Below are 15,362 nucleotides of genomic sequence, written 5' to 3' on the forward strand. Positions count from 1 at the left end.
TTTAAAGAACATCTTTTCCGCTTCACTTGGGTCACAACCTCAAAATGACACCTCCACAGCTTTGCATTGTCTGTATAACTCCACATAGGTGAGTACACCAACTCACCATGACGTGTACTCAACTACATGTCTCAGCTTGCCTGAAGGACTTCAGCACCTATGATCTGTGTTCATCAACGTGTTGAGGTGGTGTCATCCTTTCCTCACAGGCTGCTTGTCACCAGTGTTGAAAAGAGCAATAGAAGATACCCGGAGAAGAGATAGCCCAGAGGCAAGTTGATTTAGCCCTCATCCACAGTCTCCGCCAACCGAACCCTCAAAAACATATACTGTACAACAGCCTCCCTCCATTTTAGAATGGAACCTTCCTGAAATGATGCACAAGATACCACACATAGATATTATTATGCATTCTTACCTGAAACACATTCGAAATGATCACAGCACTTCCCAGGAACTCCTTCACCCTTCAAAATAATTTCCTTTTTAGTGTTGCTTTTGTCGCAGTGATGTTTGCATTTATCAAAGTCACAGGTGCAGAAGCTGGGTATGGTGGGGCAGCATTCCCCAGGAGGAATGTGAGGTTTACTGGCAACTGAATCACTGGAACAATTAAGTTGGGGCATCACCGGACACGTTATGTTAGCACAGAGTATATTCACTGAAAATTGAGAAAACATTTCAATATAATATGAAACTTTATAGAGTTTACAGCAGATTTTTTTTTTTTTTAAATACCAATTTTATTGGTGCCTGAAAACGTAAATCATATATAGGTCAGTAAACATTATTGTTTGTCTTCAGCAGAATAGGCAGTACACTTATTAAGGATAGAATGAATGGTTCATTACTCAGACCTTACAGTACCTCGTTCACATCACTTGACCAGGCAAGGATCCTCGTCCCCCATCTTTAATTAGTTTATAAGATACCCCTCTCTAAACATTCCAGTCTTACCACAAATTGTTGTTGCAGTATGTTTCAGCCCTTTACACTTCTTCAGCCATTCACCCATATCTTTTAGCCACCTCTCAAAGGATAGTCGCCCAGATTGTATAAATGAGCTAAGTAGACACTAACGTTCTGGGGGGAAAGCAATAGTCTTCAGGATTTAGTATTAGGGGCCCAACCCAAAATCCATTCAAATCACTATTAAGATATAGAAAAATTAACATTGTACACTTTTCTAATGAAACAAAGTCGAAAATGCAGTGTGAAGCTATGTCCTCAGGCAATTGAAAGACATTCTAATTGAAAAGATTAATGCCATGCTCACCAACATGATGTGAATCAAAGAGTTAGGATGTTGGGATTCAACAATGATATTTAACATCATCATCTCTATTCTTTTTTCGGGTACCACTTTTGATGGACGTGCTGCTCATACTCGTCTGAGGGGTTATGAAGGCTTCTTCCTATTCTTAATGCTCTGCAGGATGGTGGTGTGTGAGCGGACTCCACAATAAATAATCCTGTGATTTAATCAATACTAGACAGTCTCAAATGTAATGTTTTACCTGCTTTTAATATAATGTAACTGATTAGCTTTGACGTTAGTGTGCCTTGGCTCACTTCGTGTTTCCAGAATTGCATTTTTTAAAAGCGTGTGGTTCTCTGTACCCCCTTTCTGCCTGTGCACTATGCAGCCCAGATGTGACCTTCATAGTTTGGTAAATAAATCCATTTGATTCAATGGTCCTACTTACTATGTAATATTTAAAAATTGATTTTTTTCTGTGCCTGATATTCCTGGTGAAATCTAATTTACAGTTGTATACAATTGAAGGCCACTTCCTTCAGCGCCACGGAGGTGCTGTTTATATTCTGAATGTGTATCTTTTCTGTGTAAGGTTTAGTACAGGGTATTAATTAGAATTAAGACAAATGCCAACAATACCACGTGATGTGTTTTATATATACCTCTTGGTTGTGAGATGTTACGTTCTTTGTCACATCGCGGTGACTGCACAGTTTCTTAGTCTAAAATTGTATATAAACCCACCATTTGGGTATCAAGCCAGGTTCGTTTCTGACCCTCTCGGAGAGCAGACTCCATGTTCGTCTGTTTACCACATTTTGTTCACACTGCTTTGCTGCCTTATAAAGCAGTCCTTATGACAAATGTTCTTTGAATCTCATTTGCTGTGTGGTGGACTGTAGTCTGTGTTAGCTATTCATTTGAATATGGCTCACTTTCCGCAGCCAATTAGATTTTACATGCACCTGTATTTATGAATATTCTGAATTGATTAACCAATGCCTGTTTTACCTTTTGTGATTACTTCTTCATTTTTAACCAACCTCAATTGCCCTTTGAATCCTGTCTTGTGTGTGTTGTCTTGAGTGGATTTTCCTTTGTTTCGGCTAATTTCTCCGATTCATGTAGGGTCCTCCTGTGAAATAGACTGACACACAGCCCCAATCCTTCAATCAGTCTATTTAATGTAATAAGCGCCAACACTGGCATTGTGACCTAGTGATTGTTTCTGCCATTACTTGCTGCGTTGACAGGGTAGCATGGTGTTAGGCTGGGGCATTCTGGTGCTGGCTTGGCACCTCGTACCCTATCCGCTGGATATTTCACTTCACCAGGGCTTGTCTAGATTCTGCCCTACTCCGCTTGATGTCAGACATCCATTGGCACCAGCGAGCAGGTCTGGGTCTCTCAGTTGTTACCACTCTTACTGATATTGGGCACATCTTGGCACCAAAGAGCAGTTCTAAATCTCAGACAGAGTGTCATGACCATTGTCTCTCTGCTGCTCTTGCCAAGTCATGTGGAACAAGCTGCCTAACTCTGGCTTCCTCTGCAGACTGGTCATTGCTGCAACTCTAGGCTTGGTGTAACCAGAGTAAAAGTGGTGATGGGGACTTGGGTCCTCAGTCCGATGTCTGTATACTAGGCTGTGGTTAGGGCGACTTAGACCATGCCAATGCACATGAAGCAATAACTGCACCCCTCCTCTTTCCATGGACATGCCACCCAATAGCCTTTGGTCACAGGTTTTCTTGTGTGCACCAGGGACAAAACATGTGTGGACCCACTGTCCCCTACTGCTTCCTCTAGTGCTCAAACAATCCATACACCATTTACCTACCCTACTGCCACCAACATATTCTCCTCTCTCCCTTGCTTACAAATATACTGCCAGTATTAGTGCCAAGCCAAAACCCCTCATTAATTAAAAATGCAGAAACTGATTGTAGTACCAGGTGTGTACAACTGATGGTCCCAACAATAGCACCAAGGAAGAATGATATCATGACATCAACATGAACCGACCCACGCTGACTGCAGGCCAGAATACTGCTGTCTCTAACACTGAGGCCCTGGCAATTTGCAGAAGGCCAGCAACTTTGTGATGTTAAAAGTAAGGTAATTGCTATATTAAAAGTAACATAGTAAAGTATTAAACGTATAACTGCACTGTAAATAAGAAGTGTTAACCAATTTAACCTTTTCAGTTTATTTAAATCAGAAAAAGGAACAGCTCAGGGGCTTGGCAGGATTTGACTTAAGACTTGTAGGGCAATACAATTGCAGGAGTCAGTGCTGTCTTGTAGTATTGTTTTTAAGTTAATATGTGTGTGCACTAATAACGAAAAATATGTTTCTAATAAATGATCCCACATATATAGATTGAGTTAATTTAATTGCACTTGAAACACATTTTATATGATATATATGGTGGTGAAGATATTAATGTGTTTTAGGCCACATGTCTGTATAAATCTCCAAACAAGAGGAATGCCATCTCTGACACATTCCTTTTCCCCTGCCACACATCTTCTCCCCACAGGCTCCCGTGTAGTATTTTATTTCCACTGACATAATTACATTGGTTTTGATGAACTTTTCCATGTTCTCTAAATGTTCTCTATGACTTGTGAAATTTGTCAAGGTCTCTTCTGCTGTGATCACTATTCATTCAATGAATGTTTTTATTGTTCAATGTATCATATGTGTTTGAACATCTGCAGACGGCCTTCACATAAAAAGTGTTCAAACATTTTTTTGAAATGGGATGGTGCTTACATGTTAAGGCAATGACGTGTATTATTTTCTGTTCTGATTTGCTAAAGAAATGATACTTTTGTTCACACCACGATGATTTTGCAGTTTCTCCAATTTGGTATGCAAGAAATGTGTATAAAAAACCCTTAATTTGGGGGGTGAACTCGAGATTTTCCCTAGCTTTCCTATGCAGCTCGGGATGCTGCATGATTTATTATGTTTTTGCTGCCCATTATTACTTAGAACATTTTTCAGCTTTTTTCCTACATAATCTGTATAACTTTGCCTATGAGAATCTTCATGGAATTGACTCAGTTACAATTTTTTCAAATTTTGTAATAAGGCCCTTTAACTTTTCATTGATCTAAAATGCAATTCTTGAGTCGACCCCATTATTTAATGATTGTTTTACTCTCTTGATTGATGTTTGGGGAGGGGCTTTAGCATGAGGACACATTATCTCATGAAACTGATGATTAACACTGTCTCTGATCTATAAACTGTGGGAGAACAGAATGAGGTAAATTTTGGGGTGTTCAGATTTTATGGTATCGTTTTGCTTCCCGTCTCACTACCATTAAAATGATTGATTTTTCTGGGGGTGTCAGTGGGAAGGATTAGAGCAGTTTTAGCTAAGCAATGACACAACTGCTGACATCAATTTTAGAAGATCATCGAAAGGTTTGCTAGAGTAGATGCTAGACCATGTAACATCAGTTTCATAGTGTAAGATCTTGCTTACAGATTTAACAATGTAGTACCCATGGTAGTCACTGTGAGGGATACATACATTCTCTCCATCATGGACTTCAGAGCTCTCAAGTTGCCCATTAACTGGATGAGTAGCGGCTCCAGACCTGTTTTATTCTTTGCATTTGTTACATCTAGTCTGATATTAAACGAAAAAATTAAATACTGCAATGATATGAAAATGAAAACATAACTGGATGAATTACTCACACCTAGAATCGGAAAACACACGATGCCTCAGCATATTTTGCGTCCTCTCATTGCACATGAAAATCTTTCCTTGGGTAGCACACTTTAGAAACTGTATGGTTTCAAGACACTCATTTTTTTGGTAGGGAAAGGAACCGAGTCAAAGTGGCAGAATCCTTTGCCCAGTGTCACACAAGTTAACCAATTAAGATGTTGCGACTCTGTGGTCCTGGTTCCTCAATTTTGAACTTAGTTACGAAGCAGTGTGTCTTAGGGAATGGCCTTGCCAAGGCATCATTATAGTAAACCAACAGCATGACACCTTCTTTGCAAAAGTGTGGGTCATTTCAGAAATTCAAGGAATAGTAGTCGTGTGGGCTTGAGAAGGTCCCATTCACTGTGTGACACCGTCAGCAAGTCTTTATAGCCATTGATAATTTGAATTCTGGAGCTTGAAGTTTATATTGTCTAATATATGCAGCTAAGTACTGATGGTTGCAAAGCCAGGACTAACTGAAATGCTCACATTTGACTTTTGGACGCAAGGCAGGCATGTAACTAACTACAAGTAGTGAATCTGCTTCTTTGTTAATATTTGTTTAAAAAAATGGCACACGCTCAAACTTTTTTTCAAAGCAGAAAATAATAACCTAAAATCTGTGGTTCATGTATTTGTTTGCAAAGTGCTCTTTATATTGAGTGAATTTCACAGCTCAGGGTCAACCCCCCTCATCATCTCAATCCCCGATGCGATGTACTCTTCTCTGCCCACTAGAAACAGATTTGCAGCCTTGAGTGATCTCGAAGTCTGCAATTGACTACCTTTATCATCTGATCACCCTAATGAGTCTCAGGGCTCTCAAAATGTATCCCCTAGTCAGGAAATCACTGCTAGGTTGAGAGTCCCATCTTTAACTTTAAAAATCATTTCATGGAACATAGTGGGCAATAATCGGAAAAATACAATTTGGATTGGCTATCTTTTGTGTTGAATTTCGATATCCTATGTTTCCAAGAAACATGAGAATCAAATCAGATCGCTCTAGATGTGCACTGCACCTTTCAGACAAATGTGGTCCCCTCTTGAACTGGTCGTTAAAGTGGAGGAATGGTTACCCTAATAGACAACACAGCTAGGATTAAGATAATCATTTTTTAAAATATTCCACCTAGATATCATATTCTTTTGTGCGAGGGCTGTAATGGGAGGGATGGGATTTTGATACATTTTATAATAATAATTTCGAAGGCAAGATGGAATCGGTACTAGAACTAATCAAGAAGACTATTTGCCATCTCACAAAATCTCATCACAACCTATTGATATGATATGGATGGGTGACTTCAATGCCCATAGCTGTAGCAGGGCTGATTCTTCAGTTTGTGGCCTGACTGATAATATTGGGGATTCTGTTCCCCAATTTAGGCACAATGACTATGGCAAAGCATCAAAGAGACAACTCATAATTAATAACCTTGAGATAATAAATCCAGTTGACACTAAACCGGGCCAATTAGACCATACATTTTCTTCTCAGTCTTGTAGTTCCACGATTGATTATATTTTGGTTTCTGAACTCATAAGAGCTAAGGTCTCTCATATTAATACCAAATTTCTTGCTTTTAGTGACCACACAGCTATTGCATATCAGATGGAGTGGGGCCATAGTAGAAATCGTAACAGAAATAGATTGATTAAACCTTTCATCGCAAGGAAAAATGGGATTGTATTGAAATGGGGCACGATTGATACCACAACGATTATGCACTACATTGTCACTAAGATGCACAATGAAATTTCTACTTGTCTAGACCCAACCCTTCTATTAACGAAATTCCATTAGCCTTTGAAAATATCCTAGGTGAAATTCATAGTATTATTCTTCGTCCGAGTGCTCGGCAGCCTCCCAGAGAAGTAGGTTGGTTTGACGATGCCTGTACTAAGGCACTAAAGAACCTTCACTCTGCTCTGAGATCAAAACCAAGAGACCTGGCCTTGGTAAAAATGTCACGCCTCTCTTATAAAGAAGCTAGTGCCAACACAACGAGGATCCTAAAGCAAGAAGCCTAGGACAGGTTGCAACAAGCAGCAATAACAAAAGAATAGTAAGAATTTCTAGAGTGTAATTAATGCTCTGTTCCTGAAGGATGAACAAGAGATTACCCTGAACCTGCACATGAGTGAGGAGGCATGGGTGGCACATTTTGAAGAAGTTTTTGGGAACCCAGGGGAAAATCTTATGTGTCATCTGGTCTCTCGACGCCTACCCCTGAGGGCACATTATCATTTAGTTTGACTGAAATGAGATTTGCCCTGAATCAGTGTAGTACCCTGAGGACATCTGGACCCGATGGGGTCCCCATTGATTTTTTTCTAACCAACCAGGCGCTGTGGGCCCCATTACTTACCAATGATAGCCCAAACAGGAGTTCCCCCTTCTTGGAAAAAGACTGTTATCATTCCAATATACAAAAAGGGGGACAAGGCTATAACCAAAATCTATAGACCCATATCTCTCTTGGATAGCACAGCAAAACTAATGGGGTTGTTTACTCCTGAACAGGCTAGAGAGTTGGGCTCAGGAAAGGAATATATTGCCTCGTGCCCAGTGCGGTTTTAGAAAGGGAAAGGGCATAATAGATCAGTGTTTTAATCTAAATGTGTTAATTGCTAAGTCTACTGCGGCTAGGGAAGGCCATCTTTCTATGGCATTTATGGACTTATCAGCTGCCTTCAATTGTGTTGCTCATGTTAAACTATGGACATTAATGGAAGGTATTAGTATAGATAAGTCTATAGTTAATTATATCCATGAGATGTATTCTGCTGTTTCAGCATGTGTCCGTTATGGGAGACGGGCGAATGTACAAGACATTTTGAGATTACCCTTGGCATTAGACAGGGGTGTGTTCTTGCCCCCTTTTTATTTTTCTTATATACTAACGCCATGGAAGCTGAGTTGACTTGGTCCAAGCCAGATGTCCCTTTTGTTGGTTAATCTCCAGTCCCGATACTCCTATATCTTGACGATGCGGCGTTACTGGCATGGACTGGCAATGCATTGCAGAGTCTAATAGGAACTTATACTAAATTCATGAATAACCTATATCTTAAGGTAATTAAATCCAAGTCTTATGTGCTGGTGGCAGGAGCAAGACTTAAAAAACAGCCAAGATTAACCATTGAAGTGAGTAGATTGGAGGTGGTGGACACATTTTCCTATTTGGGAATACTATTTGATTAAAAAAACACATGGCAAAACATGGTGGTGAACAGAGGACTTCTAATGGAAAGAAGCATAAGAGCCCTGTTCGGATTCATAAAACAGCTTGAATCCAACCCATAGATACAGTTAAAAAGATCTATGTGGCAAAATCGATATCTGTTGCCACATATGCGACAGTCGTGTAGAGAATAGCTAACACATCTATTTTCCAAAAACCGAGGAAAGTTTTTTAAAAAGACTAGTAGGTGTCCCTCACTCGTGTTCCACCTATAATTGTAATTCTGAACTGGATGTACCCTATATCTCAGATAAGATTATTTCTGCTCCGATTCTCAGATGGCATTCAGTTTGGAGAAGAGAATCATTAAGGCTAACTCAAGAAATTGTGCAGGACTGTCTTACTTTAGATGGTATAAGCAAGTAAATCGGCTTTAATATGTAAAGAACACCCTATACTCCTTCAGTATGGGTACATTATTTGACAATCCATCAACATGTTCATCTATTCTCTAAGGCTGAAGTACAAGAGTCGATAATAGGAAAACTAAAGAGCGATAGATGGGATTCTAATTGTACTAAGTCCAGGGTCATACAATGCACTCTAACACTCAGAATAAGCAATATTGACAGCACATATCTATCCTTTGTTACAAGGGCTCAACAAAGATATCTGTTGTTGAGGTTTCGTCTAAAATGTATTCCCTTCATGTTAGGCTTTCCTTCTAACTCCAATTCTGTAGATGCCCTCTCAGCTTGCCCATGTGATGCACGGTCCCCACAAGAGGAGTTTCACCTTATATTATTTTGCAGCTTGTACATTGGGAAAGGAAAAGGTATATTTTTTCCAATTATGCGTAGCCTCCAATTCAGACAATGTTGTCCAGCTCTTTATTGTTTACAGTCGTTACCCGATCCATTCTCATGTTATTGTCTGGCCTCGTTTTTACGGTGTGCCATTAAAACAAGAAAGCAATTCCCGTAACTCAAGACACTTTGACAATAATACATGAGTTTCCACACATACATTCTATCCCTTTTTAGTCATGTTGCACCTAAGTATATAATTTTCACTGGAATTTTTAAGAAATTGTGCATAAATTTGTATTTTAACGTTTTTAGGATTAATTTAATTTATGTGCATTGTATGTAGAATACTTTTTATGCCGTTCTTTTGTACTGGCGAAATAAAGTGATGATTGATTGAGTAAATTGGTAATATGTGTTTATTTATAAGGTGCAAACAGAGATGCAACATCATAGGGAATGTTCCAAATGCACTTTGTTTACACGCCTGGATCCTGGTGTACTTTACTTACTGCTGCCGAAGCAAAGTATGATTTTTTTTAGTGAACGTTATGTTGATTTTTTTATAGCCTGTTCCATATACTTCTACAGTTTAGTCAATGACAATAAGATAATATAGTTTCCTCACATTAATAGAACTCTGGCAAAAGACGGATAAAACAATTCAACTATATTGTAACTAAAAAATGAAAAAAGTAAAAACATACAATGCTGCCTTGCTCTTACTACGACTTAAATGGTAAATAGTAACTTGATACTAGTTGTGCAAGCTCTGCACTACTCCCTGTAGTGCAACCCTGGCTATGTGAATAAGCTAATACCCCTTTCCCTTCAATGGAGTAGCTGGAAACACACAGACACAGATTTCATTGCCACTAGTCTGCTTACTCTGAGGCACTTCTGTATATGATGGGGCCTCAAAATGGCTCTGCATAGACCCTGTTTGTATTTTGTTTGTTTAAACAGATGACGCCAAAGAAACAAACATGACAAATCTAACCATCCACTCCATCATGTCAAGTTTATATCCCCCACTCAAACATCTGGGGATGGGGGTGGTGAATCCCCTTCGCCCTCCCTTGTCCCTACACCCATGGCTGTAATCAATGAAATGTACATCTTTTTGCTAACAATAATTCCAAAGAAGAGGATAATCTATTTTGACGCTTTACATTTTGGTCTTCTTTGCAGTCCTGGGGGCTTTGATTGGCAGTTAGGAATGGCCTCTTCCTTTTGAGCTGGACCAAGGCTGGTTTGCATATTGCTGGTCTGGGTATGCAGTGGTTCATCAGGAGTTTGACCGTCTTTCCCATCCCCTCTCACATATAGCACTACCATACCTCAATATGTGACACGTGAGACAAGCCCGTATCCTATGTAAAAAATCTGCTCTCCTGGGTCCAGATCTAGAACAACCATCTTTGCAGGTCATGTATATCTTGTTTAGGGGTGCTGGGGTGCAGTCCTCTTTATGCAGGAACCTGAATTGGTTGAGGTGGAATTTAGCACTGCACATTACTCTCCTGTTCTATTGAAGTGATGAATACTATTCACTGTTCAGTACCTGCTCCCCTGCATCTCTCTTCCACTATGCACTGGCCAGGAACCTCATTAAAGGCTAATATGCACAAAGTGCCTTATAGAGTGTTACTACAGCCTTGCACCATGCATCAGAAAATGAAGTTCCTCAGGAGTGTTACATTTTGGGTGGCTTACCAGGGAACTCCTCCCACTCGAGCTTGTTTGGCTTATTCCAATTAAGGATTTACCAAGAACTAGCCAAGGTAAACCCAAACCAGCCTCACACATAATCAAATGTTATGAACACATCATATTTTCAGAGATCGCTCATCGTATGACAGCCACCCCATATCAATTCTTCAGCTCATACGCCACTTCTTGAATTTGCAAATCTTGGAAGGCAGATAATTCAGTGTCAATGGAAAACAGCATTCTCTTAAACCTCTCTTAATGCGCCTGACTCCAGGGCCGGATTAGGAAGACAAACGAGCCCTAGCAATACAGCTTAAAACCAGCCCCCACCTCTCCAAAACCATCCCCAACCCTTCCTACCCACCGGGGAAATGTCCGGTGGCCGCTATGGCCAGTCCAGCCCTGCCTGACTCCGACCAGTGGCATTTGTGATATTAGGTAAGGAAACCCAGGTCCATAAAAAAAAAAGAAAAACAACCGCAGCAATGTGCCTTCATAGCATACAGTGCGCAGCATGATCTGTCCACTGGAATGGATGTTTATAGTCAGGTAAAATTGTTTTTTAAACTAAACGTCACCCCAAAAGTCTCCAATAATTGGAAAACCCTTATGACAGACCTTCCAGGATACATTAGGGAAACAAATGTATGGTCAGCATATAGTGACACCACATGAGTCTTGTCCACAGTTGTAATACCCTAGTCAATCAGTTCTTTTTGTAATATAGCCACTAAATTGTTTATAGCTAGTGCAAATGAAGAGGGGCCACAAATCTACGCCTTGGTTTACCAAGTCCTAACTGCCGACCCTCCAATATAATACACAGGGGTGTGGCTTCATCAGTAAGATTGGGAGGATGTGAGCTTCAGATTTTTCAACAATACCGCTGGCATATAATGTTCAAATGCATTATATGACAAGCAGGGCACATGAGGGTCCTAAGGGGCAGAGGAAAGGGAGAGGAATGCAAATTAGTAGAAGTACTAAGAGAGAAAACATAATATTTTGTAAAATAACCAAACTTTTGAGGGCTTTCAAAATAGAGAGGAAGAGAGTGTATGTGTTTTTTCCTGTGAGTATGTGAAATTACTGGTGAAATCCGACTTGGATCTCACAATGCCCGACTGAAACCACCTGTACCCAACCGTTCATCAGAATATGCATTTGTTAGGGGTGTTGTAACACCCAGAACACCCGCCGAAGCTACGCTCCTGATAATACCATTTGTTTTCACTCTGGGTCTCATTAAAGTATAAAAGCCTGATTCAATCAGCAAGCAGGGACCAAAGCAATATCAAGCAAGCTCTTCATACAAAGAATTCCGCCCAACTGTATCTCATGCCATTCCAATATCAAGGGAGGCCACCACATAGACTCCCTTGCCCATCTCTAGATAAAGCCTGAAGTTAGCTAGTCTGCTCAGGTTAACGAGAATAGTCAAAGTTCGTCTATGAAGCATGATGCCAGACTGGTCTTAGTATGCTAGTCTCATGGTGACCCTCAGTGGCCTCATAGGAATTACTTTCCTAATTACTTTTACATCAGTATTGAACATGGACAGAGGCCTGTGAGATTTGTGGTGGCCAGGTCGGAATCATAGGTTTTATAGCTACCTGCATCATGTTTGGCTGACAACCTTGCTTCAAACCCCCAGCACATACTTCCTGTAGTCTAGCCAGAAGTATGCCAGGCACGCTCCTACAAAATTAAGCCTCCAAGCAATATAGCCCTGGGGTCTTCATGATGTGTGCATATCTTCATTCTTCCACCAGGGCTTCCATATTTAACAGTCAGTCTAGTTTGTCTCACATCTCTGAGGTTACATTGACAAGGCAGACATTCAGATATTCCCTTATTGACTGGGTATCCACATCCAGTGACTCTGAGCTCAAATCAAGAGGGTAGCAGCAAAGCACATCTTCAATACCCGCTCATGTAATCAGATTGCCGCCCACGCCATTCACTGTTCATAGTATAGCCTCCCTAGTGGACTCCCTATGGAGCAACCAGGCCAACATTCTACCAGACTTGTCCTATTCCTTAGGCAACCTGTACCAGTACAACATGTATGAGTATTTATCATGCTTATTGTACAGGTCTCCCAGTATTCATTTTTGTTCAGTATTTACTCTGAGCCAATAGATGCTGTTGGGGCCCACCTGCACTCATTTTTCAGGACCTGCTATTCTTTTTCCTCATCAGACTTTTAGCGAGATCAAGAGAGTGAAAAAAACACAAGTGGAAAGACAGAGGAACAGAAAGACAGAAAAACTTCCACTTTCACTGCTTCACATTAATTGCTCTAGCTTTGATTAATCAGAAAGTATTTCAATTGTTTCTGCCTCCAAAATATCTCATACTCCTTGTTTCGAAAAGTCACCGCTCTTGGGGCCTCATTTACAAGGCCATTACACATCTAGTGCGTCCCTTCTTTTGATGCACCGGCGGCTCAGTGTGCCTGCCCAGATTTACAAGGCCATGTAAAGTCACCCTACATGACTTTTCATGTCATTGTAAATATGGGCCTCTTTCACACATTACGCTGGGCATTTTATGGATGTTGCTGTGTTCCCAAGCAACATCCATGGAACCTGACACATTCCCAGATTTACAAAGTTTTGTACATCTGGGAATGGGTCAGAATCCTACGCCTCCCTAGAGGAGCTGCAGGAGTAGCGCAACAGTTTGCCCTATATCTCAGACTCAATCCGGTTGGCCCCGATCCTATTGTGGCACTCAATTTGGCGTAGGGATACGGTAACCCTGACGCAAAGCATAATGAAAATTTGCCTAAATCTGGTAAACCACAGAAGGATCAGGTGGCTTAACTACGTTGGGTCGCTGTTAAATGATATTGGATACCCTGGGTTATTTAACGATCCACTATCATGTAGAAAGGCCTCAAAACAAAAGTCAATTATACTACCGGACGGAAAAGAACCAGGACAAACAGGCATTCCTTGCCAACCGCCTAAGCCCGCCACTGATAGAGGGAGGGTATTTCTATTTAGCAAATGTCACCATGATGGCACCTCCGCAGTTCCGCTAATAACAGCACTGGTCACTACACAAGGAACCCTGAGGGTGATAGTGTGTACTACGATTGACCGATATCTGTTTATCATTTTTACCACCCCGTCATTGAACCCATCTACTACTTGCTCATATCAATTAAGCCCTGATGAAGTTCAGTCTTGTCTGCACGAAATGCGTTGGCTGGAGCCTATTTTATGACATTGTCTAAATAAAGGAATTCAAATACTAAGGAACTTTGTCCATTTACATCTTTTGAACATACCTTCCAGTGGTGCACCTCTCCACTCTTATTCAAACAATCTTATAATATGTAAAAGGAAATAGTAGTTATTGATTGTTATGTAAGATGAATTGGAATTTTAAACTTTTTTATCTTGTTTTACTTGTGCTTTTATGAGCTTACTTTTTGGATTGAATAAAGAATTGATTGATTGAGACTGAGTAGCGCAACAAAGAGAAATAGTTTTATTTCTCCTGGTTTTTCCTCTTTTTAAGTGTGAGAAAGAATAAAATGCCATCAATGATTGTTTTTGTGCAGGAAGGTATCCCTTCCTACCCAAAAAATAATCATCCCCACAACGCAGGCACCCTTGCAACATGATGCAAAGGTGCCTGCGCTGGTGCATGGCAGCCAAATGTGCAGCAGTGCAGAAGAAAGCACAGGGATGATTGTATTGTTGTTAATACAACGCATCTCTGTGCTTTTAAAATGACGCAGCTTGGCACAGCAACATATCTTGCGCTGCTACACTGCATCATTTTTTTGTAAATGAGGCCCTTGGTCTCCACATTTAGATAGGTAGTGTAGATCTCCATAGGTTGAATGTCAGATACAGTCATGAATGGTCTGATGGTATCTTTCCAAGGTGTATTACTGACATAATATCGGAGTCTACAATATCGTGTAATAGAAATATTGTGTCAAAAATATCGTTGACAAAAATATAAATTTCCTATCTTCATAATGGTATATCAAAATAACAAAAAATATATTTTTTTCCACACAAACATCATTAAAAAATATATAGATTGTTTTATTATATATAGTTTTATATAGTAAACCTTAAATATATTTAATATTCACTGAAAAAAACATAGGTTTCAGGCACGTTATAGTTAGGAATTAGCATTTAAAAAACCTTAGAAATTCACTGAAAAAACCATAGGTTTCAGGGGCGTTATAGTTAGCTGGACATTTCACTCATACAAAACCATTGAAATTCCCCCGTTACAGTTAGTTCAGCTAACAATCACTCGTGCGCCCACAATGCACTGCTGATGATGTCACATATTACATCACTCATGACATGGTCAGTGACATCACTCATGACATCACTGATGACATCTCAAATGACATCACTGATGACATCATCCAGTGAATGTGTGTTTTTCTGAAAATTAAATATGTTTTATATATGTATATCTGAAGGTCGATGGAAGAATAAATGGGTATATAAGTGTCTAAATGGATGATTTTATTTTATTTTTATTAAAAAATCCACAGCATCAGAAATTATGCACATAATCATAATTACAAAACAAGTATTAGATACATACAAATAAGTTCCTTCCAAGCCATACATGATGAATACAGGCCCCAGCTAGGCCTGCAAAGCACAAGGGTTCGC

General features: G+C 40.0%; 1 protein-coding gene across 2 annotated transcripts in view; it reads right to left on the minus strand.

Moving 5' to 3' along the window:
• The window catches only part of LOC146867847 (cysteine-rich motor neuron 1 protein-like), a 303,005-nt gene that overhangs the window by 106,560 nt on the left and 181,083 nt on the right, over positions 1-15,362 (minus strand). For both annotated transcript variants that reach the window (XM_085608553.1, XM_085608552.1), the window contains one exon: positions 419-661. In XM_085608553.1, coding sequence (XP_085464679.1) covers positions 419-661 — 243 coding nt within the window. The remainder of the gene's footprint in view (positions 1-418; positions 662-15,362) is intronic.

The sequence above is a fragment of the Triturus cristatus genome, chromosome 1_2, assembly GCF_964204655.1.
Source record: "Triturus cristatus chromosome 1_2, aTriCri1.1, whole genome shotgun sequence".
NCBI classification, from domain to species: domain Eukaryota; kingdom Metazoa; phylum Chordata; class Amphibia; order Caudata; family Salamandridae; genus Triturus; species Triturus cristatus.